The 26,658-nt window shown below is 40.9% G+C and overlaps 1 protein-coding gene across 1 annotated transcript in view; it reads right to left on the bottom strand.

The window, feature by feature from the left end:
• Positions 1-4,964: 4,964 nt before the first annotated feature.
• LOC141990086 (cytosolic phospholipase A2 epsilon-like) overlaps positions 4,965-26,658 on the bottom strand; it is a 48,979-nt gene continuing 27,285 nt past the window's right edge. Inside the window, exons 8-20 of the mRNA XM_074957051.1 lie at positions 25,706-25,866; positions 25,485-25,568; positions 21,204-21,241; positions 20,333-20,489; positions 19,494-19,630; positions 18,392-18,614; positions 15,996-16,110; positions 14,382-14,519; positions 12,218-12,325; positions 9,827-10,018; positions 8,802-8,968; positions 7,656-7,842; positions 4,965-5,203 (exon numbers count right to left, since the gene is read on the bottom strand). Coding sequence (XP_074813152.1) covers positions 4,965-5,203; positions 7,656-7,842; positions 8,802-8,968; positions 9,827-10,018; positions 12,218-12,325; positions 14,382-14,519; positions 15,996-16,110; positions 18,392-18,614; positions 19,494-19,630; positions 20,333-20,489; positions 21,204-21,241; positions 25,485-25,568; positions 25,706-25,866 — 1,946 coding nt within the window. The remainder of the gene's footprint in view (positions 5,204-7,655; positions 7,843-8,801; positions 8,969-9,826; positions 10,019-12,217; positions 12,326-14,381; positions 14,520-15,995; positions 16,111-18,391; positions 18,615-19,493; positions 19,631-20,332; positions 20,490-21,203; positions 21,242-25,484; positions 25,569-25,705; positions 25,867-26,658) is intronic.

The following is a 26,658-nucleotide window of genomic DNA, read 5'->3' as shown; positions in this document are numbered from 1 at the left end:
GTACACGCACACACGGCATTCAGTTATACTCATTACTTTCGGAGCTACAAGGAACCTCTAAGGAACAACTGAGATACACTGCTCCACCTTTTGCAGATTTCTTATTCTAATTATTTTTATAGAGACCAAGCTGCAAGGGAATTCTTCTGTCTGTAGCACAATGACAAAAAATGCCAGAATGAATGCTGAAGTGTGCATACTTATATAATATACACACGTGCATATGCATTTGTGACTATGGTGTCTATATATGTACTGGCTGCGGTTTTCAAAGCAGTACAGTAAAACTAATAGAAGATGTGTGGCTGAATCCCCTGCACTGCTTTGAAAATCTGAATCTGTATTTGCGTATGTGTATTGAAAGCGAAGAGGCAGAGACGGTGAGAAAAATTAACGTACGCCTGGGAAGACCGCAGAATAAAAAATTAAAGTTACAAAGTTGTTTTGAATCAAATATTTCTGCTTTTGGTCACTGGTTTTATTTTTAGTTAAACAACTGAACACTTCAGTAACTTCAACTGAAGAAATAAATAGGCAAAGCGTATTTGTGCATGCATGAAAACTCCCAAATTTAAAAGTTGTCAGCAAAAAAAAAACAAAAAAAGTTTTCAGTTTTTGATTAAAAGGCAAAATTTTCCATGAAAAGCAGATATTTTCTGTGGACAATGTGACAATTGCAATCCCGATTTTCCATTGCCAAACAGCTTCAGCAGAAAATTGGTTATTCCTTATCTACCTGTTTTAAAAATGTTCAGGCTTTCAGTGTAGAGAGGAAGGATGGTCCCATGGTTAGGGCAGTAGTCTAGGATACGGGAGTTCTGGTCTCTGCTCCACAGACTTCCTGTGTGGCCTTGGCAAGTCACATAGCCTTTCTGTGCCTCAGTTTCCATTTTATAAATGGGAATAAGAGCACTTCCCTACCTCCCAAGGGTGTTCTGAGGACAACTACGCTGAAAATTGGGGGGTGCTCAGATACTACAGTAGTGGGAGCCATATAAAAACCTGAGACAGTCAGGAAGCAGAAACAATTTCACATGACAGGTGACCACAACACCAAAAATAGCAAAAATGCTAAGAGCCAGATTCTGATACCGCCCATGTTTAGTCCTGTCATAAGGTGGCCATTTCTCAGGTGCCCCTTCATGTCCTCAGGATGGCTCTGCTTCAAGGTCTCTCTTCCGGAGTCCCCAGTAACTCCTAGCAAGCTTTCCAGGTAAATTAACCCCTCAAGGGCTATTTATATAAATTATAAAAGTCTCACAATCATAATCCAGAATTCCCTAGCACCCTCCATCTTCCAAGTCCCAACAGTCCATCAACACACATATATGGCTCTGGCATCTCTCACTCCATTTAGATGTTCATATAGGCCCCCAGTGTCTCTCACCACACTTCACTTGTATGACTCTGATGTCTTTCACCACTTGTCAATTCCCTGATATCGCAGGGTCTTGGGCATTGGTGCACCTCGGCGCCTTCTATTCTCTGCCTGCTGCACATAATAGTTTGGTCTAATTTCACTTGCTGGGTTTGATGTATGGGTGTTGGGTGGTGCTGGTGGCCTGGGATGTACAAGAGATCAGACTGCATAATCTGGTGACCCATTTCAGCCTTAAATTCTAGGATTCGATAATGGTTGCACGTGCTGTCAGGGCCCTAGTGCCACCCCACAAAAGCCGGCAGAGATCCCCACACACAACCATCTGCAGATGATGTCCCCAGACATCTGAGGGTGTAAACGCCTAGCTGAGCGATACCGTAGGTGATGCTAATAGTCTCAGAGCTCACACAGCTGATCAGCTGTCAGCCCATGAATTATAAACAGGCATGGTGCTGGTCCTATGCTTTTTCAGAGTGAGTACAAGCATCTCCTGGGGGCGAGAGACCTGCAAGTGTCTTGCCCAGGTCCACTCACTCCCCTTTTCCTCCATTCCACTGCATGAGGCACCATGCACGACACCATGCCATTCCCCAGTCCACAAAGTGAAACAAATTAGTGGGCTCAATAGAGGGGTAAATGGATGAAATGTAATGGCCTGTGTTATGCAGGATGTCAGACTAGAGGATCTAATGATCCCTTCCAGCCTTAAAAATCTATTAATTGTAATGAAACCTGAAAGTGCCTTTATTACCTTTCCACTGGCAGGAGCCTGAGTGGTTGCAGCTTCAAGGCTGAGCCTTCCAGTCTGAGTCCAGGGTAAGTGGGACAATCTTCATCACGGCCTGTCAGAAAGCTTTACCAGTGAAATAGGTCAGGAACCTTGTGCTGTGAGTAGGAAGATGGAGACAGGTAGCAAGGACCCAGTCTGGGGAAGAGGAGGCTGGAGTTAGGATTGGATAAATTAGCCTGTCATCTGAAGAGGAGGGGCTAGTCAGCAAAGGCCAGGAAAAGCATAATGTGGAACTGCAGGAAAATGTATGAGTTTATGCATTGTCTGTTGGATTGTTGCCATCTTGGTGGAGGCTGCAGCCTCATGGTACGTGGCATGCAATTTAATGTCCATCACATTCATATTTTGGTTACAATTATCTTTTAATCAGAGTTCTTTGTACGCTAGATGCATGCATCAGTATGTGATGTTTGATTATTAGTACCTGCTTTTCTTCAAGCACTTTTGTTGCTTGTGAATAAAACATGAGTGTTTACAGAGGTAGATAAATGATCTTGTGTAGAAAACTCAGATTCATGTGTATCATTATAGCTGCTTTTTGATTTTTCAAGTGTGCTCCATCTCCTATTTCATGCTTACACACACATCATTTAATGTACTCACAGGCAGGGTATTGACTCAACTGTTCTTTGCTAAATGCAGTTTAGTTGTGATCACGATTTAAAACACATTGTTTTGACAGTGTTATGAAAATTAATTGGCACTGCTTTTATTTTACAGAAGTCTCCTCAGCTGTTTCATTGCACATGCTCGGTGTCAGGCTACTGGATCAGCAGCTAGTCAATGGCATACAGAACAGTATAATTATCAAGCTGTCATTTAATTATATACCAGTACACTTAGTAGCTGCATTTGATATTACATGATTGTACAGCAGCTAACCCTCCTGGTGCAGTCCACAGCTTATTGGTATTTTACTCCTTTCCCCTCTTGTGTATATGCATTAAGATATGATCTTGAAGTAAAATGAACACATACTAGTTGTTGCCATAAGATTCCTGCTTCTCTCACTGTGTTGAACAAGAGCTAAGATGAGGTTGATCAAATTTCACTTTGGGCGGATACCTTCAGCACACACCCACATGAACAGGAAAAGAGAGACGCTGTCGGAGGCTGATGGTCTTCTTCAAACATCACAAGACTGGTCTGACTCATAAGCATGGGCGTAATTATAAACTTAAAGGCCACCATCAAACAAAACATTCATAAAAACAACAGGTGAAGGGCAACGTGCTGATGAAACTGTGAGGAAAGTGAATCTCCTTGATGCTCTATGCTACATTGAGTATAGCAATTCATGAAAGAATACACTTGTCAGTGCTGTTTTTAAAAGGCTGGATATTATTTAATTCATGTGATAGGGAGAACAAAACTGAAACAAATGAATTTAATCAATAATGTCATATGATCCTCTTACGAATGGCGAGGATTTTATGGATTTTGTTAACATGGATGCCAATGAAACAACAGGAGATTTTATAGCTGAAAAGGTACTAGGCACTCTAAAGAGAACAGTTGCTGAAAATAGATAGATGAGGAGGAGTTACACTGATTGCCCTATGCACACAGCAGTATCTTTGTATTTTCTCCATAACAGTGAAATGGAGCCAGAAAAGTAGACTAGTCAGTGTGTGGGTAAAACTATTTGACAGAGAGTCAATTCACAGAGCAGACATTCCTGACTTAAACCAGAATTACTGAGGTTTTAAAAGATTATTTAAATGCTCGTTTACTGTGCTGTCATTTTTATTATGGCTTTTAAATGTGTATATTATGTATAGTATTTCATAAAATACCATGAACTGTCCTTTACTTAAAACAAATACCTAGGTCATGACTCAATTAACTTTATTTCCTGGGATGGCTACTTAATTGGAATGAATCAGAATCCACCAAAGCATCCCAGGTTAAACATCTATTGGTCTGGCCAAACATTAGAAAGCTTTAGTCACTCCCAAGTTGCAGAAGATAGAGCATTCAGGAGGATTAGAGCAACAAGGTGGGTGAGGTAATATTTTTTTTACTGGACCAACTTCTGTTGGTGAGAGAGACAAGTTTTCAAGCTTACACAGCGCTCTTCTTCAGGTCAGGGAAATGTACTCAGTATCACAGCTAAACACAAGGCGGAACATATTGTTTAGCATCGGTACTTGACACATATTTCAAGGGATCATTCAAGGTAAAGTAACCTGTTAGCACCTTACCAGTCAGAGGGGGAAAAGTGGCAGCGGGGGGAAGCTGGAGGGGAGAAGGATAGTGAATTATAGATTGTTGTAATAAGCCATAAATCCAGTATCTGTTCAGTCCTTGACATTTACTGTCTAGCAAAGTTATGAATTTAAGCTCCCAGGCTCATCTTTCAAAGGAATTGTGCAGGTTTCCTTTGAGGATGAGGGCTGAGAGATCAGATATGGAATGATCGCTTTGTGAAAAGTGTTCACCACAGGTGATCGGGTATTTTTGTCTTTATAATTTTTCTGTGTGAGCTCATTCAAAAGTATAGTGATTGTCTGGTTTCACCCACAAAGTTGTTATTGGGGCATTTAGTGCACTGGATAAGGTACATCACATATTGCGAAAGGTATATGTAGAACCCATGGATCTTGAAAGAAGTGTTGACAGGGGTGTTGATCATTGTAGCAGTGGAGATATGTCTGCAGGTTTTTCATCTGTTGTTCTGGCAGGGTCTGGTGCTGCTTTGAGCTAGTGTGTCCTGGTCCATGAGGATGATGATCTTGGAGAGATTGGGGGGTTGTTTGAAGGCCAGAAAAGGGGTTTCAGGAAAGATGTCTTTCAGGAGGATGACTGTGCTTGGGATGGGGACTGGGTCTGAGATTGTTTTCTCCTCCTCACCGCTGCATGCAAGGCCTGAAGAATCAAGTTTTCATTATTCTGGATGTTGTAATTAGTCAGTTTCAGCAGCTTGTTGAAATCTTGTGCCTTCAGTGAGACCTCCCTTGTAGAATATGGGGAATAGAAACTGGAGACATCAACTTTGCCCAGTTCTATTTCTGATGCACTGCGTTCCACACCTGGGAAATGAAAAAAACAAAAACATTGGGTTTCACTACTGAGGCCCTGTTATACCCTATGGTATAGATCCATTTAATACACTGTGTCAAGAACAGCCCAGAGGGTGCTGACAGGTTTAATTCCCAATCCAGTACTTTGATCTCTGGAACATCAGTCTCAAATCTGAAACCTAATGTGATGAGTGAGAGAATGAAGGTGACTGCATTGTTGTCAGCACCTCCTACTGTCCATGGAAAGTCATTTATAGGGGCCTTACAGGGGACTGCATGTCTACCACCCCATCTGGAGAGGAAGAGGTTTCAATGACAGTGAGGAAAAAATAAAACGGGACGTTGAGAGCAGGAAGAAGTAGAAAACTGGTATCTCCAGAAATTATCACAAAAAGAAAAATTGTGATTCATCCAATAGTTTTGCAACATAAACAACCACCTCCTCAAACAGCCCACAATATAAAGGACAAACAGCCTCCTCCCATGTCTGCTTCACCCCATAAGAAAAACCTTCCCAACAATCATCTGAAATCAATTTAAAAGATATGCTTTGCACTGCACTCTGAAGGCTGTTAAACTTGGACTTTGGAAGATGTCAACAAGGAGCACTTTTTCTCCAGACCTCAGTTGTGTGTGTAGAACCCACAGCCAGATCCTAAAGTCCTCAAGGTTTTATAAATGAAACCCTACACCTTGAATTTCTCCCACAGTGCATAGGAAGTGAGTACAATTCACAGACCACAGGTATAATGTGCTCACGTGAGCTCACTCCACCAAGCAGATGGCCCACTACATTTTGTATTTGCTGAAGTTTTTGAGTGGTCTGCAAAAGTATCCCTGAGCACAGCACAGTGCATTAGACTGAGCAGGAAATGACAAAGTCATGGATGATGGTGGCTGACTCCATATCATCAGAGAAAGGCCATGTCATCTTAGCTAACTACAGACACAAAAAATAGTGGTACATACCCACATTCATATGATTAACATATCCTTTTTCAACATGACACAGTTACCACTACTCCCTCATAATTCATGAGTAGATGACGATCCAAAAGTATCCTAAAACTGTGAATCGTTGTGGCCAATAGAAGGAGCCGTGGAGATTAGTATAGGAACCAAATTTTGTTTCAGGGGAAAAATTGTGAAGGCATACAATTGTTTTCTATGTCATCACTTGACACTTAATACCAGTTATACAGCAAGGTGAACAAAAAAAAATTTCAAATGCTTAATCAAGTCTAATGATTCTGAATTTGCTCTGGTTTCCGAGTGGTAGCCATGTTAGTTGATATCAGCAAAAACAACGAGGAGTACTTGTGGCACCTTAGAGACTAACAAATTTATTTGGGCATAAGCTTTCGTGGGCTAACACCCACTTCATCAGCTCCTTGGATCTATTGCAAACTCTGCTAATCAGTTTCACCTCCTTCTTATCCAGATCCCTGTCGGAGGTAAACCCTGGAAAAACAAGAAAACTGCAGTACCCAAATCTGATGAAAAAAGTTACGTAAAGCTGAGTAACACCAACATATGGAGAGAATACAACCTCAACTGCCTCACCTTTTCCCACAGCTGCCTCAAGTAACTTACATGTTGAACACATGGTTTATACTGAAAGCCTAGCTCTCAGCCATCCAAGACTTAAATAACTTGTGCTGGCATTCCAAATTGTTCAACAAAGGCCTAAAAAACAAATCATGGAATTAAAAAATATTGTAGAGGTGCCTGAACTTATATTAAACTGAATGTTTTCGTTAACCTTAATGGTAAACTTTTGTGGTCTTGATTTATTTACACTAATACTTGGTGAGAGAACACCAAGTTTGAATCAGACTGAGGTAAATGTGAGACTAAAATAAGGGTGGTTATATGGGACAAATGAGGAGAGCTGGGTGAAATTTTGCAAAGAACCTTTTTTTCAGTGAAAAATTCAGACTATAACACAAACATTTCATGAATTCGCATCAAATTCGCTGAATTGTTCATATTGGGGGGGAAGTTTTGATATTTTTGAACAGAAACATTTTGATTCAAAACTATTTTTATTTTAAATGTCCTTTATTTTCATTTTTTAAAATTTTAAAATAAAAAAGCTTGAAATTGAAACAAAACATTTCATTTCAGATGAAATATTTCATTCGGCTTGCTTTTTTTTAAAAAAAAAAACTTTTCAATTTGTCACAAATTTTGAAAAAAATTGGTTTTGGTTGAATCCAAAACCAATTTTTATTTTTGCTTTCTGTGGAATTGCCAGAAAACTGAAAATTTTTGCCCAAACTCTATAAATGAGTGATATTACTGGCTGAAAGTGATCATTTAGAAGTAGTGATGTTGAAAGTAGAAAAAGGGACCCAGCCAAGAGACATGTTTATTAGTATGAAATAAAACACAAAGTTCTAGAGAGTGAGCAGGCTGCTCATGCTGACTGTAATGCAGTGACTGACTGCTGTTTACTTACCAGGTGCTATGTATCTTTGGAAGCTGTCATTCACAAGAGGGAAATAAAGCAGTATGGGAGCACCTGGGTTCTCTGCATCTTCAAACATATAACACTCCTTTAGATTCTTCCTTTCTTCCTCATTCAACACAGGCTTAGGAAATGGGATGCCTTGCTCTGAGAAGTACGTAGAGGCCCGGTCCAGAGGCTAGATCACCGCAGAACAGAACAAACATTAGAACCAACAACAAGACAAAAGTCAGGACAGGATTGTACTGGGATGCCAATAGGAATGCAAGTGACTGGAGACACATGGGTTACATTAAATGGATTGCTGACAATACACTTTACTTTGTTCCTTGGAGGGCTGTCCAAAAATAATCTTACTGCACAAAATAGGAAAACGTTTAGTATAGATTGTAAAGACAGTTCAAAATTATACTATTCATTTAAAGACACTAGTGGCCAAGAGAGTTATAAAACAGGAATTTGACTGGGAACAACACAGCAAGAATTCAAAGGAAAGAATGGTGTTACCAAAGATAATGTCTGCATTCAATTATAGATGGGTCAGGGAGGTGGCCTGCAGATCTGGTTTAGACTCCGTTTCAGAGTTTGAGGACAAATCAGAAGTAGAACTCTCAGTCAGAATCTGATTCTAATGCACTGAAATCTAGTGAGCTGTTCTCATAAAACAAGTCTGACATTTAAATGGGAACACAAACAAGCATGTGAAGAATTTCTCCGTTCATTAAATCACCCTTGGATAACTCAGGAAGTAAATAAATAAAAAAGACCAAATAAAGTTTTATCAATCACATGTGGACTGAAAATGAACATTCAAACCCTAATGGCTGTCAGAGAGTTGAATTTATTCCTTAAAATACAGGACAGGTTTCTAATGGAAGTGCCATCTCAACCATCACTACCCCTTAGTGCCATGCCACACAATGCTTTAATTAAATGTGGCGCATAGACCATTGTTCCCAAAACAGGGATGCATGCCACTATCTACAAAGTAGTTCAAATTAGATCAAGATTTTTCCTCCTGGAATCACCTTTCTCTTCTAATGTTTAAAAGTAGGAAATTACTAACATTGGCTAATAAAGACTTACAGACAAATGGCCATTACTGAAGAAAACAAAGGAGAAGCTGACTGCTCTTACCATTGTCTGTGATCCTCCACTGTAGTTTAAATGCAGGATGACATCCACTTTCCTCTCTGGTCTCATAAGTGGTGGGTAACTGGTATCAAAGAAGAATGCAGTATCTACCAGCTCCAGATGCTCTGCAGTGTGTCTCAGTTGATTAGGCAAAGAGTCTAGCATAGTGTCTGAAAGGTAAGTATTTCTTATAAATGAACCACTGCAGGAGCGGATCTGCTACCTCTTGAATTTCAAGGGTCAGAGAGAAAAGAGAAATACAGCTTCCTTCCCTCCCAAGGAATGCACAATTTCTTTTGCTTTGTGACAGCTATACCACTATAGCTTGTCCGTAGTTCTCAACATTTTTTGCACTTTGACCCCATGTTACAAGAGGGGAGAGTTTCAGGACCCCACCTCCTATCATTTCAGGACCCATTTTTATCTAGGCATAAAGAAAAGAAAAGTTGTTAAAATCTACCTGGAGCTATGGAACTCCCTTTCCCACTCTCCCGAAGGGCCATGACCCTCAGGCTGAGAATCCATGCCTTGACATGGGTCCTCTCTGACATAGATGGTCATTCCATTTCTGGCATCCTCCTATTACTTCACCCCAGGCACTGGCTCTAGTAGCCAGCCCCTCCTAGGTTGAGAAGGCATTCCTTCTGACTGTCCATTCAGTCTCTTCTGTCTGGTCATCAAAATCGATGAATCATGCCAAACCTGAGAGAGCTTTTCCATGTGACCTACAACAAAATGAGTGGGGTCCCACCACATCAATTCCACTAAGCACTTTCAGCCCCAAACAAATCAATAGATGAACTGAATAGTTCTGTTAAAAATTAGCTTCAAGTTTTGCGATTTGGGGTGAAGGGATTAAAAAAATGAAGCTAATTAATTCTCCCTGTCCTATTCAGGAAAAAATAATGCATGAATTAAACATAAAGCCCATTCAGTTCCCTCCAAGACAAACAGGTTTCCCTCGCTAAATTTCAGACCCCCAAATTATCTCAAAGGAAGCTTCTCAAAATTGAGTGGCAGGACTATACCTTTCCATTTAGAAAACTGCTCATGCTGTGTGTACTCGTTGTGCATCTGGAAACCCCTTAAGAAACTGTGGTACTTTGATACCGCTGGGCGATCCGTTAAAATATCTCGAAGTGCATTGGAAATGCCTCCTGCAGGAGTGTACATGCAAGTAGCCATCTCATGTGGCCTCTCAGGTAGATCGGGCTCTTCCTCTGAAGAAAGGTGGTAGAAATATCATAAATTATTCATGTTTTCGGGGCAGGTGAACGGGGAGGTGTGGAATAGTCTTCTGCAATAGTAGTAGTAATAATAATTTATTATTTATATAGTTTTCTAAATATGCACCTAAGGTCTGGATTCAAAGCCTGCTGAAGTCAATGGGAGTCTTTCAACAATGGGCTTTAGATCAGGCCCTTCATGCACCTTCAGAATGAGGGCCGAGAATCAAATTAGACAACATTGTCGTGATATTCTTTTCCTTGGGGGAAGCAATTGAAAGAACTGGCCCCGATTATTTCATCTCCCTTGATCTGGGTTTTCCGAGGACCCTTCGTGACACAGTTTCACTGCCTGTGGCGTATACTGGATCCTCAGACAGCTTCTGGGTGCTCAGGTAGCAGCAGCAGCCAAGAATACTTTTCCCGTCTACACTTGGCTCTAAGGATATGACTTTTCTTTTGGATCTGGAGCTCTCTATTGGTACCCATTTTGTCAGCTCAGTACTGGATTATTGTAATGTATCTACATGGGACTACATTTCAAATTGATTCATAAAATTTGTTTAGTACAGAATTTGGCAACCTTGAGCTTAGCAGTCTTTCCGGCAGGGGTACATTACTCCTGTGCTCTGCATAGATTACCAATTTATCTTCTGTTTCAATTTAATGTGTTGATTTTAACCCTATAAAGACTAGATTTTAAAAGGTATCTCGGTGTCTAACTCTCATTTCAAAATCTGGCCCCAAATGGCTGTGTTTACCAGAGAGATTGCCAGTCTCTTAATAAGATAATTCTGCAGTGAGATCAGTGGAGGCCCTTGAGTTTAACCATGAAGGAACTGCGGGCAAAGCATGATCGGTAAAGGGCCTTTAACTTTGGAACTTGCTTCCTCCTTTGGTCTAGTAAAGCTGGTGAACACTGCAAAACCTGCCTGTGTCCAAGCTTTTCAGAAGGGAGAATGCTGGGGAGATTGAAGGTTGGTTTAATAGGGGTGGAATCATTATTATTACTATTAGACTGTTGAGTAAGGAATATTCAAAATTTGTTTTTGGTTTATGTCTGAGATTATTGTTCTCTTTAACATACATGCACACAAAACTGTAGAAGGGCTCATCTGTAAAGGTCCAAATAAAATAGATATCTATACATTACAAAAAATAAAACAACAACATTCAAATCCAGTAGGCCTAATGCCCATATTAATAGTTTCCTGGACCCAGTAAAACTAACATTTCCCTCACCTGTTCTACTTACTCCCACAGAACCCCAACACTAAGGGCAAGTCTACACTTAAAACGCTGGACCATCACAGCTGTAGCACTTCAGTGAAGGCACTACTGACACCAACGGGAGAGGTTCTCCTATTGACATAGGTACTTCACCTCCACCTTCACCAGAGGTAGTAACTATGTCAACAGGAGAAGCCCTCCCATCAACATAGCACTGTCTTCACCAGGGGGTTATGTCAGTTTAATCGGATAGCTTGGGGGTGGATTTCATATACTCATGAACAACATAGTTATAATGACAATTCCCTAGCGTAAGACCTGGCTTAGGAAAACTGGGGAAATAGACTGACTTTGTAACATGATCTCAAAGCCAGCAAATGCAGAGAAAAGGGGAGGCAAATTGTAGCATCAAAGACCCCTCATCGAAAATGCCCTGCTATCAGCCCCACTCATTTACACCCAAAGGTGTTAGCTTGTGCAGTCCAGCTGACCTTAGTTGCTGCTGTTTCACACAAGGAATAAGGTAGTGTCCAAGGTAGTCCAGGGAAAATGTTTAGAGTAAAAACCAACATTTTGAATTGTATCTGGAAACAAACTTGGGGGGGGCTAGCAGAGATTCCAGAACACAGGCAAAATATGCTTTATGTGGGAAGCACCACTAAGTGCTTTCCTGCACGAACACTAAGTCCAGCAGAGGAAATTCTTCTTCCCAGTCCTTTGAGACTGCATCATTTTCATTAGGCCCTGCACTATGGCAACTTTCCTTCACCTAAAGAGTATCTTATTATTGCTGCTTCAAGATCAACCAAAGAGAGTGCTGCTCAGCAACACCAGGCACGGTTTACCCTTCCTGGTCCTGCCCTGGCCCTGAGACTGAGCACACTGCCAATGTGGGTATAGTTCTCACATCAGATGAGCATGCAGGACCAATCAAAACAAAATGGAAGGAAAAGCCCGATTTACCTATTTCAGTGACTCTGTCTTGGGTCCATCTGTGCCAGAAGTCCTCTGAATTGTCAGCTGCATGCCATGCATCCAAGAGATTCTTGGAAAATACACTACTCCACATTCCTATCAAGGGGAAGAGATTTAATAGCAACTTATGAGTCCAAGTGAAGACTGAAGCATTTGTAGTGTACACGACCTTTTGTCCCTCCCCACAAATCTGTTCTAATTTGCTTTCTCATTTCTTTCTAATTTTAACATATAGCCCAGGCTTCTACAACTAGATTCCTGGAGCAGGAAAAGAAGAATGTAAAGCAAGTCTTTCCTGAGGGTGCAAAGTCTGCAGATCTTGTATGAGTTAAATTTGCAAAGCTGATTTGCACCCATATTTATAATCACTGCAAATTATCAAAATAAGACACCTCTGAAATTGGACTATCCCCTAGATCCAAATATTGGCACATTCCTCAATCCAGCTTTTGCTCCTCAGCTGTTGGAACTCTGTATTTCAATGAGAGAGATGGTTCAAAATTGGTAAAAACTTCACAGGATATTTCAAAGTTGTTTCCACTTCATAGGGTTTGACCTGGAACAATTGCTTTTCTTTTTCCCTGAAATATATCTTTGACAAACTTTGAATTTTAATTTGTCCCCTTTCTCTTGTTTTTCTCCCTTTTTGTCACTGAATGCAGTAGAATAAAAAATCTTCAAAGTCAGGCTCTCCCATTCCCAACTTATTTTGGTTTTTTTCCTTTTGCCATTCTGTAACTTTTCCAAAGTGGAAAAAGTCTTGAAAAGTTACAGTGTGGCCAAAGGAAACATAGAAAAGAAAAGTAAAAAAGTGTGTGGAGTGAGGGAGGACCCTAGATATCAATCATTCTACTGAATTCAGTAGCAAACAGAAATGGGAGGGTTGAAAAGTGGGAGGGAACATAGTTCAAAATATTTAGTTTGATAAAAACCCAGAAAATTTAAAATCACCTTTTTTCAAAAGTCTTTGTTTTAATTGAAAGGCATTTTAATAAAAAAAATTCAAATAAAAACTCTCTCTAATTAGCACTAATTCAGGGAATCAGCCACAGAGGTTGTCATTAGAGCTCGGTGGGACATAGTTTTCCCATCCAAGAAATATTTTTGAAAGTTCACATTTTTTTTCCCATTTCTGAAAGTCAAAAATCTAAAAAATATTTACAAACCAAAATTTCAAATTTCCCCCCACTTTAGGTCAATTGAAACATTTTGTTTTGATAATTTTGAAATTTTTCATTTTGATTTCAACTTTTTTCTTTTATTAGACCCTTTCCCCCCCCACCGAATTAGATTACATTTCAAAACAAAAATCATTCTGAAGCAGAGAACCAGCATGTTTTGTGTTAAAAAAAATGACAAAACGCTTTCCCATTTTGACAATTTCCACCTTTCCCCACACCCCCCTTGAGTCAGAAAAGTTGTCAAAACTGACCCTTTTTCACAGTTTCAGTTTGGACAAATCAGTATTATTCAATGAAAGCAATTTGTCAAAAAAAATTCTGAGGTGCTCTTGTTCTTATCTCTCTAACTGCCAGAAAATGGCAGACTTTCTATATCTCTATTTATTCTCTTTTTTCAAATTTCTGTGGATATATAATTTTCTTTTATACCTTGCTTCTCCAACTTCTTTCATAACCCCCCTTTGCTACTATATGTTGTTTATTCATGTAACTATTCTTTAAATTCTTGAAGAGCTGTTGGCATACAGTATGCGTAAAAGACATTACTATTGGGTTTAGATATGCTGCTAGTTATTGGGCTAAATTTTCAATGTTATTGTGCTGTATTCCTCAGGGTTATAAATTAACAATAGAACTATGCCCTAAAGGGCTGAACTGCAGAGATTTGGAATATAAAAGTGTGTGATGTTTTCTGCAAACTCAGGTGTTAAAGTTGTATAAAATCTCACATCTGCTCTGAATCTATCATTTGGAATCACAAGAAAATGAAACCAAGTGCAACTGTTTAGAACTATTAGGAAGATTTAGAATCACATTTAACTTTATCTGCTGCTCATTAAGATATAAAAACATTTTCTTCAATTGATACTGCACCACTGCTGCCAGTCACAGAACAGTGGCTTGCCAGGCACTGGTTTCCATAGCTATTAGTATTCTTATTAGGTAAACACTCTCCCAAGTGAATAAGACACCTTGCATGAAGCAGATCCGAGATTCTGGGAGCTTCTTCATCAGCCGGCCCATGAAGAACTCACTTCCAAAATCCTCCGCACGAATAAAGGCTCCATATTTCAGGAATCCCACCTCATAGGGAGTGAACTCCACCCACTCTGCAAACAGAGTCACAAAAACCTATTTAACTGCAGTGGGTAACCAGACGTGGTGTTAGCTAGCAGTTAAAGAGAGTTAAAAGTAGAATAAACCTTCTGAGCTTCAGCTTTTCAAGGTGAACTATATTATAGGAACCACCACTGTTTGTGACTAGCCATTTTTATTTACTATGAGTGCCACTGAAGGACATGGAGAGTGACTTGGGACTTAACAAATGGAGGGGGTAGCTCTGCCCTCAAAATGGACCAGACAGTGGCCTTAATTCATTTTCAATTTGCATGAGCTTTGTCACCGGAGGCACAAGGTCCACCCAGTTTGGGGGTTGGCAGTTCAAGGAACCCCAAACCCCTCCACGGGGGAGCCTGCAGCCAGTCACCCAAAGTAGCAGAAGAGAAGCATGGCTAGGAGCAATGGGGAGGAGTAATGAGTCAGCATGTCCCCATGGCAACCTATAATGACAGGGCTCCTATGCAGCTCCAACTGACAATTGAAGAAGCTCTCCCCTGACAGGACCTAAAGGTGGGCAGCATTGCAAACACTGGGGAGCATCTCCTGGGGCATAGCCACCCTTGCAAAGAGAATGGATGGGAACTCTCAGTGGAATGGGATTAGTGCTCTGTGGATATAAACATTTTATTTCAAATGGGTAAAAGGTATATTTACAATTAATCTGGCAATGGTCAGAACAAACACTCATGTACCAAGTAAATGTGAGAGATACATATAGGGTGATATTTGTCCCCATGCAAGGGCCAGCAAGAGGTCTATGCATCACTTCAATCCCATGTACAGCCTCTAAATCAGAATTATGAATGCGTCAAATGAAGACCGAGAATAGTGTAACACCACTTTATTTTCCACTTCCTATCCATTTCAGATTAATTGATGAAGCAATACTGGATCTGAAAGAGAACATAGATTCAACTTCCTTTTCACCAAGGAAAGGGTTTGTTCCTCCAATGAAAGGGAGACCAGGATGTAATTTGGCTTTTATTCCTTTTGATTTGTCATGCAAAAGAAGCACTGAACTAGTGATAAGAGATCTCCAAAAGGTTCAGAGAATTAGTTTCTTTAAGGGCCTGTAAGTTTAGATACATAACTGAATATCCAGACCTCTAAGGTCTGCAAGTTGTGTCTGGAAATCTCATGAGAATGGGCTCTTACAAGATTTCAGCACTCCCTGCTTCCAATTAGGCTGAGGGAGTAATACTGGGAGAACATCTTATTTCACCATAATCCTGCACATTTAACTTCAGGTCCTGGCTAGATCCCAGTGTAGACGTGCACACACAAAAGGAAACACAATAATATATGTATGTTAAAGTATGCAAACTTTGTTAACCCTCCTAATAGGATTGTTTCAGTCACAGGGTGAAAGTTTGGAAGGTTCCTGTGTTATCTAATTCGTTTGTCCAAGCCTAAGTAGGACCTTCTTAGATTTAAACTCAGCTGTAATTCTGGAATATAATCATTACCTCTAAAATCTTTAGTGGTAATGTTGTCCTTGACATTGAGAGCCAGGTAGATGGGCAGTGGGTTCTGACCCCAATTCACTGCCTGTTGCTGATCTGAGAGTTTATGCTCCTCTTTCTGTTTTTGAAGAAAAAATGGTTAGCTGAGAAACAACAAAAATGACACAGGAACCTACTGTAATACTCACTTACAGAATCACAGAGCTCTATTGGGATACTGCAGGTACCGACTCTGGCACACACTGACAGGACTGAACTTTCTGCCAACCCCCACTCCTCCCTCAGGTCAGATCAGCAACATAACACACAAGACAACAACTTAACACTAAGATAAGGATATAGCTCCATGTACTGGTGGAGGTGCTGCCTACACTAATCGTTGCACAACTACAACATCTGAGTTCGGAAGTCACTGAAATGTCTGAATTCCCTCCTAGGTTCTCCTCTATGTACTTCACTCACAGGAAGAGAGATTTGGGAAGAAGTCAGGGGCCGCTCAATGGTCTTGGTGAAGGTGGATCCTACTAACCAGCCTACACTCTATTTCAGTGTGTGATACTAGAATTTGCAGACTACACAGTATATCCGTAGCATGGCATTTTCATGTATTGTGCAAAAAATAGGATAGACAATGCTATTTCTACTGTTCTCCTATATTTTAATGTCATCTTTTTAAAATATGATTTTGTCAAGCCACCATGTCAATGACACTCTGCCTAAATTAATTCCAGAGTTTGGGGTTTTTTAGAAAAAGCCAATATTGAGTTACAGTAGAACCTCAGAGTTACGAACACCAGAGTTATGAATTGACTAGTCAACCACACACCTCATTGGGAACCGGAAGTACACAATCAGACAGCACCAGAGACAAAAATAAAAAAGCAAATACAGTACAATATTGTGTTAAACATAAACTACTAAGAAATAAAGGGATAGCAGACCTTTTCTTCTGCATAGTAAAGTTTCAAAGCTGTATTAAGTCAATGTTTAGTTGTAAACTTTTGAAAGAACCACCATAAAGTTTTGTTCAGAGTTACAAACATTTCAGAGTTATGAACAACCTCTGTTCCCAAGGTGTTCGTAACTCTGAGGTTCTACTGTACCTATAGTGAAAAAAAAAAGATCTGAAATGAAGTATATTTTTGAAATGATCTCTCAAAACAGCGCAACAGATTTTTATCAAATTTTACAAAATAACTTCTGGCCCGAGAAGAATGAAAAATGTCACATGAAAAAGGGGCTTGGTTTTGCCCATTTAGTTTGAAAGGGCTTCTTTCACCATTAGTGTGGCAATACCACTGAGATTTTTCAAGCTTTGCTTGTGCACATCTTATGATAACTTTCAAAGTTAGCGACAGAAACACCTGCTTGAGATAAAATCCAAAACCGCTGCCACAAGCTGACGAACAGCAATTTTAAAGGTCCTGTAAGTTTAAGGTCTGACAGAGCAGTAGATCCACTATATTTTTTTAATGACTGTATTGAACATACACTGTATTTTAATACAGTTGAACCGCACTAACACACACCTTGCTAAATCACACCCCTTATAACCCCCACAAAAATTGGCAGTCTTGCTCCAGTTCTCAGCAAAGATTTAATAGCCGATGCTGTAGGGGAACTTCAACGCACTAAAATTTGGTTTTTTTTTTTTTTTTTTTTTTTTTTTTTTACAAAATATGCTACAGAACATTTACTAGTATATGCAGTGTTGTTGTGGCTGTGTCGATCCCAGGATATTTGAGAGACAAGGTGGGTGAGGTAATATCTTTTATTGGACCAACTTCTGTTAGTGAGCTCTGGCTAACTGTCTCACTAACAGAAGTTGGTCCAATAAAAGATATTACCTCAGCCACCTTATCTCTTTAATTTACGAATATACTCTGGATTATTAGCCTATCAGTGGTTCTCAATCTTCTCTATACTGATACTCCTTTTCCATAACAAAAACTTTCCCACCCACATCTGAATTCCCCTTTCATTTAGTCAGGATCTAGCCAGGTTTCCCTCTGCCATTTCACTGTGTGAGAAGGGCAAGAGGGTTGCAACCCTTCAGATTGTGAATCCCTGTCCTAAATAATTAACTGAAACTACAGTTGAGAAAATACATGAAAAAGCAGTACGTGTTTCATTGCCCTTGATTTGTTTCTCTTCTGTTTGTTCATTTATTCACTAAGTCACAAAATTTAGTAACTCACTCTGTATCTCTCTTTCATTAGCATGTGATCGTAAAGTCCTATTCTGTGCATGAGGTATTGATTTGCCATCAATCCAGTGGAATTTCTTTGAGTGAATAACTCTATAAAGATATTGAATGGCTCTCTCTTCCTAGGATTTAATTTTCTCCTAATTTTTAGAAAGAACATAATCCTTAGTGAAAAGAGGGATGTATACAGTACCTCATCATTCAACATGGATTCAATCATGAGCCCCCAGAGATCTATAAAAGATGTCTTGTATCCTGCTTGGGTGCGTTGACTCAGCTCCCTATGATAATTCTTCAAACTTTCCAAGGAAAAAGCACTCATTTTGGATTTGGATGCTTGCTTCCGAGCTTCAATGATTAGCTCCCCTAGATCCTTCTGTGACCAATCATCATCTTCATACAAGTTTGTCATGGTCCTGGGAACAGGAAATACCATGTTAAAGACAACAGTGAATTAGAATTAGGGGACTGTGAAAGTCAAAGGATCTCTGTGGCAGAGCTTCATGCAACCTTTTTTCAGATTCACTTCACTTAAGCTAACTCACATCACTGATGTTTTGTTTAGAGTTTCAGAGGTGAATAAATTCCAAAGCCCAGAGGGAAACTCATCTGACAACACTGGGTTTTGGGTCAAAGATGTGCAAAGCCACATGATTTCCAAGTTTCAACATGGTTTCCACCCAACGCAAAAAAAATTCAGTCGAGGTTCACTGTCAAAACTCAACACATGTTTGCTTGAAACCTTACCCAGGATTGAGGAAATGTTCACAAATCTCCAGTAAACTCTACTTGTTTCATCTGGTAATTTTTACTCAACTCCATTCAGAATATATACTGTACGGTAGGCTATCCAATGACTCCCCACTGATATTCATGATTGGGGTTAAATTACCTAAAATGATCATTATTTTTGCTAGCTGAAATTTAAGTGCCAGGAAAAGAACTATTAGCTAGAAAATAAGAAAAATTTAGGTGAAAATGTTCTGAAGTACCTATAGGAGCCTAAGTCTCATTTTCAAAAGTGACATGGGAGCCTAAATCTCATTGATTTTCAATGAGACTTAAGGTCCCAAGTGCCTAAATCATTTTTTAAAATGGGACTTAGGCAACTTTGAAAATTTTACCCTTAGGCCGTGTCTACAGGGACTGTAGCTGAATAGCTAGGATGCTGTAGCTATGCTGGCATAACCCTGTAGTGTATTTCCAAGCAAGATAACATATTCCTTGAGCACTGTCTCTCTCCCCCAGAAGCTTATAGAAGGATCAAATAAAATCTTATAAAATGACTTCCTTACCATGTTGTCCCAGATGAGCCAGTGATGTATGAAACACAGTCGAGAACATTCAGTTTCTGAAGACCCAAAATGCTGCCATACATGGCTGTCAAAGCTCTTATCCCACCTCCTGTTGTTGTCACAGCTACAACTGGCACCTGTTCAACACACAATGGCAGAAAGTTGGTGACAAACAACACTGAGGAGCATTAATGGTTAAAAAGGAGAAAGATAAACAAAAGGTGAGCAAAAAATAAATCTGATCTGTGAATGGTTACAGCATTCCCATAAATTGTGGCACAGCAAAATAATACAAGAAAGGTGGCCCTGCATATGCTTCATTCTAAATTGTTTGATACTCTCCTTGCTGCTGAATATGTATGGTAATTGGGGTCAAACTCATAGCTCTGGGATTCTCCTAAATAGGGTATTCACCTGGAGGCCAACATAGGAATATAGGATTTGCCAGTCCAGACTAGAACATTGGTCTGTCAGACTTGAGACCTCCTTGGCCTGAACAGGACCTGGAGAGAAGACTTCCTCATGGAACGCCCTTCTCCTGGGCTGAATGGGGGACTGAAGGGGGTAGAACACTCATGTGCCTATTGTCCTGGCCTGGGGAAAGGAGAGAGAAGGATCCCCTGGGTATCGCCTTTCTACACAGGACACACCCTACTTTCTCAGTCCCCCTCCAACAGCACATCACTCATTGTAACCAGCACCAACAGTGACTCCCACTGAAAGACCATGAAAGACTCCCCATTGATTTCAATGAGCTTTGGACCAGGCTTTTGGTACCCAACAGGACTCAGCATTCATCTGGGGCAATAAAGGACACAAGATTCTTCTGCCTCAACTACCTCATGGTCCTTCAGATCCTCCTCTAGCCGAAGAACCTTCTTCAGAGCAGCAGCAACCAGTTTCTTCCGATTCTTCAGAAAATTCTGTTCCTCTTGGCACAGGTCAAATCCCAAACGTACATCTAGTTTTCTTGAGCTGTTAAACAGGCCCTGAGTCCTGAAGCCAAGGCAAAATCCACAAATTATTATCTGTTGTAGTCAATTTCAAGTCTCTCTCTCTCTCTCTCTCTCTCTATATATATATATATATATATAACCTTGGATATGTTTACAGAAAAGACATTCCAACACCTCTGTATAGACAGACTAATGTAAGAAATGAGAGAGAGAAAGCAATATGTGCTTAAATTTAATTCCATGAGTGGTCAATGGGTCTAGAAGCATGTTTAAAATTAAGCATGGGCTTATGTGGTTTGCTGGATCGGGGCCAAAAAGCTCAGCAGCTTGCTGGGTAGAGCCCTAAATTGTGTACCATAGAAGAACAAGGCTGTGGGAAGGGAGATGACGCCAGACCAGCCAGTGTGTGTACAGATTTCTAATTGCTAGTTTGACTGGTGCTTCTATGGCATCTAATGAAAGAGTTTCATTAAAATGATTAGCCTATTTGCAATGTGTTGTGTTTCATTACATATTCTCATCTGCTGTTGAAATCAACTACAGGTTATTCTGTTTTGTTAAATGATTGCAGCAAGACATTATTCCCCAGCAAGGAAAGGGAAGAGCTCTGCTAACATTATCCACTTCCAAAGAATAAATGCCCTTCTCTCGCAATTGACAGATCCCCATGCCTGTATGGAGCTCTATTGATTTCAGTTGGGCCTTGTGGGGGTCTATCCACACAGATCCAAAAGCAAGATTGGGACTCTCTTACCATTCTTTTGTCTTCACATGCAAATCAAACGTTCTGGTCTGAAAACCAAGAAAGGGAAAATTATAAGAGTCATCATATTTTTAGGCTTGTGTGTCCTCTCAGCCTTGGGATGAGTTTTACCTGCTCCACAATTAGCACTGAAGCCACAGAGCCTGACCATCAATAATTCGAGAAATACAGTTATAGACAGACTCAAAACTAGAGCTGTGCGAATAACTGATTTTTCGGTTTACTGGACAACGCAAAACAAAAAATGGAGGGGGGGGAGGGGAATTGTTTCAAATAGACCCGAAATGAATTTTTTTTCCAATTTTTTGGCTAACTGAAAAGTTTTTAAAAATTGTTTTGGATTGAATTAAATGTTTCAGTCAACCCAAAATAATATGTTTCACTTCCAAGTTTTTAAATCTTTTTTTACAACTAAAATTGAGGCAAATTTCAAAACAAAAAGTTATTTTGAATTGAAAAAATCAAAAGCCTTTCATTTCAAAAATGTATTTTTCATTTTTTTAAATTTATTGGGGGGGAGGGTTTCAACTGAAACAACACAGCATATTCAACACACATTTGTGAAAAGTCTTCATCGACTCAAATCTGTATTTTTCATAAAAAAAGTTTCATCTGAAAAATTTCACACAGTTCTACTCAACACCACCAGTTAATCCTCAGTCTACTATTTTAACTCAATGTTTTCAGGCACCTGTACCAGTTTAAAAGACATAAGACCTCAGCCAGTAATTGCCACCTTTAATTAAACTACGCATATCAATGTATGCTCTAAATCCCAGACTAATTAGCCATGGACATGGGTTAATAATGGGCCAGAGCCTCAACTATTATAAATCAGCATAGTGCCATTGAGGTCAATGAGACTATGCTAATTTAGGCCATCTGAGATTCCAACCCTCTGGGTGCAAACTGATTTTTTACATTCATTTATCATACGTGTGTGTGTGTGGATTTCACTCTGGTTTGTGGTTTTAATTTGGACTCCATTTCTCTTGTCTTCACTGATGAAAAAGGAGGGAGTGGAAGAAGGAAGTAAATCCCTCCCCGAAGCAGGCAGAGCTAAGCTGATGCACAGAGCACAAAGAAATTCTCCTGTTACAGGAAAGTCTGGTAGCACCACCTTCTATTAAGGTTGCCCAACTTCCCATTATAGACCCTGTGTTTTCAATTATTTGTAACGTTGCCAGGCTTTAATGTTTGAGCTAAAAATTTTCCATGCTGGGTTTCTGCCTCAGGATGAATATTTTTGGAAAGTTTCAGACAGTACGGTTCAGCCATTTCCAGGAATGAGTTTAAGGAAAAATTATTTTTTTTGTTCATGTTAGAAAAATTCTTATAGTATTTTCATTGGAAGTTGCAGTGCCCCCATGCTTTGGAGCAGGGACTTGAAATTTGGCTTTTCTGTCAAGGATGTGCCATTTGTTATTCCCACGAAAATGCACCCAAATTTGACTAAATTGTAATTCTGTGAAACAAAAGCCAGACCAAGAAGAAAGACAAAAGTGGGATTTGGGGGGGGGGGGGTGAGACTAGAACTGATTGGGCAAGGATAGTGGGACTGGAAGGTGGGCGGGGGGAGACTGGGAGGCAGTGGGACACTCAAACTGACTGATTGCAGGAAGATTGGGATTGAGGCTCTGAGTGGGTGGAGAATGGGACTGAGAGTTGGGGTGAAGATTGGGACTGGCTAGGCAAGGAGATTGGGATTGAAATGTGAAGACAGGGTGTGGAAAAGAGGGAACTAGGCCATGGACAGGTGGAAAGAGATGAAGGAGAAGGGATCAATCTTGGGGGGAATGGACAGAAGGATCTTTGACCACTAGACATGCTAACCTGCAGAGCTTGGAATGGGACCCAGCATTCCTGAATCTCTAAATTCCTCTGCTCTCAGCAAATATTTGTGAAACCCACTAGCAAAGGGCATGTGTCACATCCCCTTCTAGTGCTGTTCCATATAGAGGATGACAACCATTATGATGGGATTTCTGCTTTTTCAGTTTGCCATTTTTAAAACATTGGAAATTACAATTACAAAAAAATCAGTAAAAGAATATTAAGTTTTCACTGTCAACCATTCACAAGTTAGGAAATGCCACAATTAAGGTTACCTGTGCAACCTTAATTTGGCCTTTTGTGCATCCACATTATGATACAGTTTTTAATTTTTGATTAAACTATTTTTCCCCACAGGACCCCTGGTTCATTCAGTGCTCAGAATGGATCTGCTCTGGGGATGCATCTGGGTAGTAAACTAAAGACAACCCCTCTGTGGGACCCCTGTCTCATTTGTTGCAGAAGTTGGAAGTGTAGTGCATGGTGTGCAGAAGATTAGAGGATGAGAAAGGATAGTCTCATGGTTAAGGCAGTTGAATGCTGTCCTGAAGAACTGGATTCTAATCCCTGCCTGTTCTACAGAATTCCTATGTGATGCTGAGCAATTAATTTAAACCAGATTTTTCACAGGTGGTCATGAATTGAGGTCCACCTTAAGACCTTGTGATCTGATTTGCAGAAGTGGGGACACTTTGGACTTCAACTTCACTCTATCTCAGTTCTCCATCTGTAAAATGGGGATAATAATAGCTGTTCCTCTTGCAGGGCTGTTGGGAACATAGGCGCCGACTCCATGGGTGCTCTGGGGCTGGAGCACCCATGGGGAAAAATTAATGGGTGCTCTGCACCCACTGGCAGCCAAGCTCGCTCCCCCTGCCCGCCCCACCTCACCTCACCTCCGCTCCGCCTCCTCCCCTGAGCGCACCGTGTTCCCGGTCCTCCGCCTACCTCCCAGCACTTGCCGCCGGCAAACTAGCAAGCTCTGGGAGGGATGGGGAGGAGCAGGAATGTGGCACACTTAGGGGAGGAGGCAGGGCTGGGGCAGGGATTTGGGGAAGGAGTTGGATGATTGGCAGGGAGGGGGCGGAGTTGGGGCAGGGACTTTGGGAAAGGGGTTGGAATGGGGGCGGGGCAGGGGTGGGGCAGAGGTGGAGTTGGGGTGGGGCTGGGGACAGAGCGGGGTCAAGCACCCACCGGCACGATCAGAAGTCAGCGCATATGGTTGGGAGGATAAATTCATCAGTGTTTCTGAAACACTCAGATACTATTATGATGAGTAAGGCTACGTTTTAGACGTGAATATTTTTAGTAAAAGTCATGGACAGATCATGGGCAGTAAACAAAAATTCATGGCCCATGACTTGTACTGTACCCCTGACTAAATCTTGGGAGTGCCATGGGTGGGCGTCCCAGAGGGTGCAGGGGGCCTCAGGTGCTCGGGGGGCAGTCTAGGGGGCATCGCGAGTGCTGGGGGGAGGTCCAGGGGCACCACAGTTGCTCAGGTGGGAGCAGCCCGGGACCCCCACTGGTGCTGGGGGGGGTGTTGGCGGGGCTTGCAGGCTCCCTACCCGGCTTCTCGGAAGTGGCAATATATCCCTCTCTACGCTCCTAGAACTGCAGCCAATGGGAGCTGCGGGGGCGGTGCCTGTATGCAGAGGCAGCATGCTGAGCTAGGACCTGCAAAGGGGATGTTGCCACTTCCGGGGAGCCCTCTCAAAGTAAGCACCGCACAGAGCCCTCACCCCTTCCCACGCCCCCAACCCTGAGCCCCCCCACCAAAATTTCTCCTGCTGCTGCTGGGGTGGGGGGGGTGGGGAGTGGCCCAAGATTGCCCCAGCAACGGCCGGTGCAACTGGCCCAGAGGCTGCCTGAGCTGCTCAGACAGCTCCGGAGCCATCCTCACCAGCTGCTGCAGAAGGCACAGAGGTCACAGAAAGTCCATGACCTCCTTGACAAACTTGCAGTCTTAGTGATGAGCACCATACAAAATCCCATGAGGAAATTAATAATTGTGTCTTTGGAGCAGGGTTTGAATAGTGGGGAGTAGATAAGGCTTGAGGCCACAAATTTAAAGAGGAGAGATCAAAATATTGAACAGCTGCTTATTAAATGAGCACCATCCATCCTGTGAGCTGAATGAGGCAAAGGTCCTGTGGGAAAAAATAGCATGTAGTCATATAATTAAAAATGGTATTATAATGCATATGCTCAAGGAAACTGAATTGAAGTTATACAGGCAACCTTAATTCTGGTATCTCCTAACTTTCAAGTGCTTGACTTTGCAACCTTCATGTTCTTTTAACATGTGAATGTGTCTGTGTGTACGCAACAACATGTAAACTGACTGGAGTTTAATGACAATGCAAAGTTATTTTCCTGTAAGTTGAAAGCATCCTGGTTTGGTATTTATTCTATAAAGATTGGTGGGTCGACACTCACCTCTCCTATTGTTACTTTATCTTGAATGGGAAGTGAATTCAGAGCTAGAGTCAGGGACTCACTTTCATCTTGACTTGAGGAAGACTAAAAAGAAAATGGTAGGGGAGGTTATTTGTAATACAACAAGGAGAAAATGGTTAAACATTTCGCCCCCATACTTCCAAGTCCCCAGAAAAGATAAACCGATGAGCTGTGTTCATAAAGGTCTGTAATTAACGTACCACAGAGAGCTGTCTCATCTTTGGTAGTGCAATGCCCAGCTCTGAGTGATTATACTTGATATAGTGGAATCTGGCAGGAGAAGCAGGACAAAGGTAGGAGCTCAGTGAAAGGTTCTGGGTTCCTTCATAGGATCCTTCCACTGTAAATGCGAATTTTCTTTCTAAACAGGTGACAAAACAAACATTGAACCCATGATTATCACATCTTTAACTAATTTAAAACAACATTTCAGAGTTCTCTACATTAAGTTCATAATGTGGATGCTGCTTAATAAGCCAACAATGTTCCAAGACACCATATAAACCATGTATCCATAATGTTTTATAGCCATAATAAACATTGTCTACGGGCCCAGTCCTATGAGCACCATCAACTCCCAGTGAAGTCAATGAGGGGACTTGGCATCTCTCACAATCAGGCCATAAGGCATTTACACTGTAGAGTACAAGGGAGTTCCATATAAAAGGGATTCATGTAATTGGGAGGATTGCCTTATAAGAGAGTCATATTACACTCCAATACAGAAAAGCTCTTCTACTATACGCTACATTCATTTTGACAGTCAGTGGTTTAGGTTACATAAACAATTATACTGATTTATCTGTGCATCTTGGCTTCAGCTTTAGTTCCTTTATGAAACAATCTCATTATATTCTAATGATCTGCACTATAATTCTTGCTCGGAGTGTTAGAGCATTGCAGTAGCAGTTCTTTCACTGCTGGTGAGATACCAGACATTCAAAACCACTGGTTTCAGTTGATTATAACTTTATCTGGAAATTCCTGTTTCTGGAAGGGTGGGATTTTCAAACCAGCTCAGTGCTGGCATACCTCAGTTCACAGTGAAATCAAAGAGAATCCAACCCTTCATCTACTTGATTATTCTTCAGTTAGCTAGGGAGTGTTAAAACATTTTTAGCTCTTATGCAATGTTTTAGACACTTTTGGCACT

This window comes from Natator depressus, chromosome 6 (genome assembly GCF_965152275.1).
Source record: "Natator depressus isolate rNatDep1 chromosome 6, rNatDep2.hap1, whole genome shotgun sequence".
In the NCBI taxonomy this organism is placed as follows: Eukaryota; Metazoa; Chordata; order Testudines; family Cheloniidae; genus Natator; species Natator depressus.
Note: the sequence above shows the minus strand (reverse complement) of the source record. Positions and strands in the feature narration are given on the sequence as shown.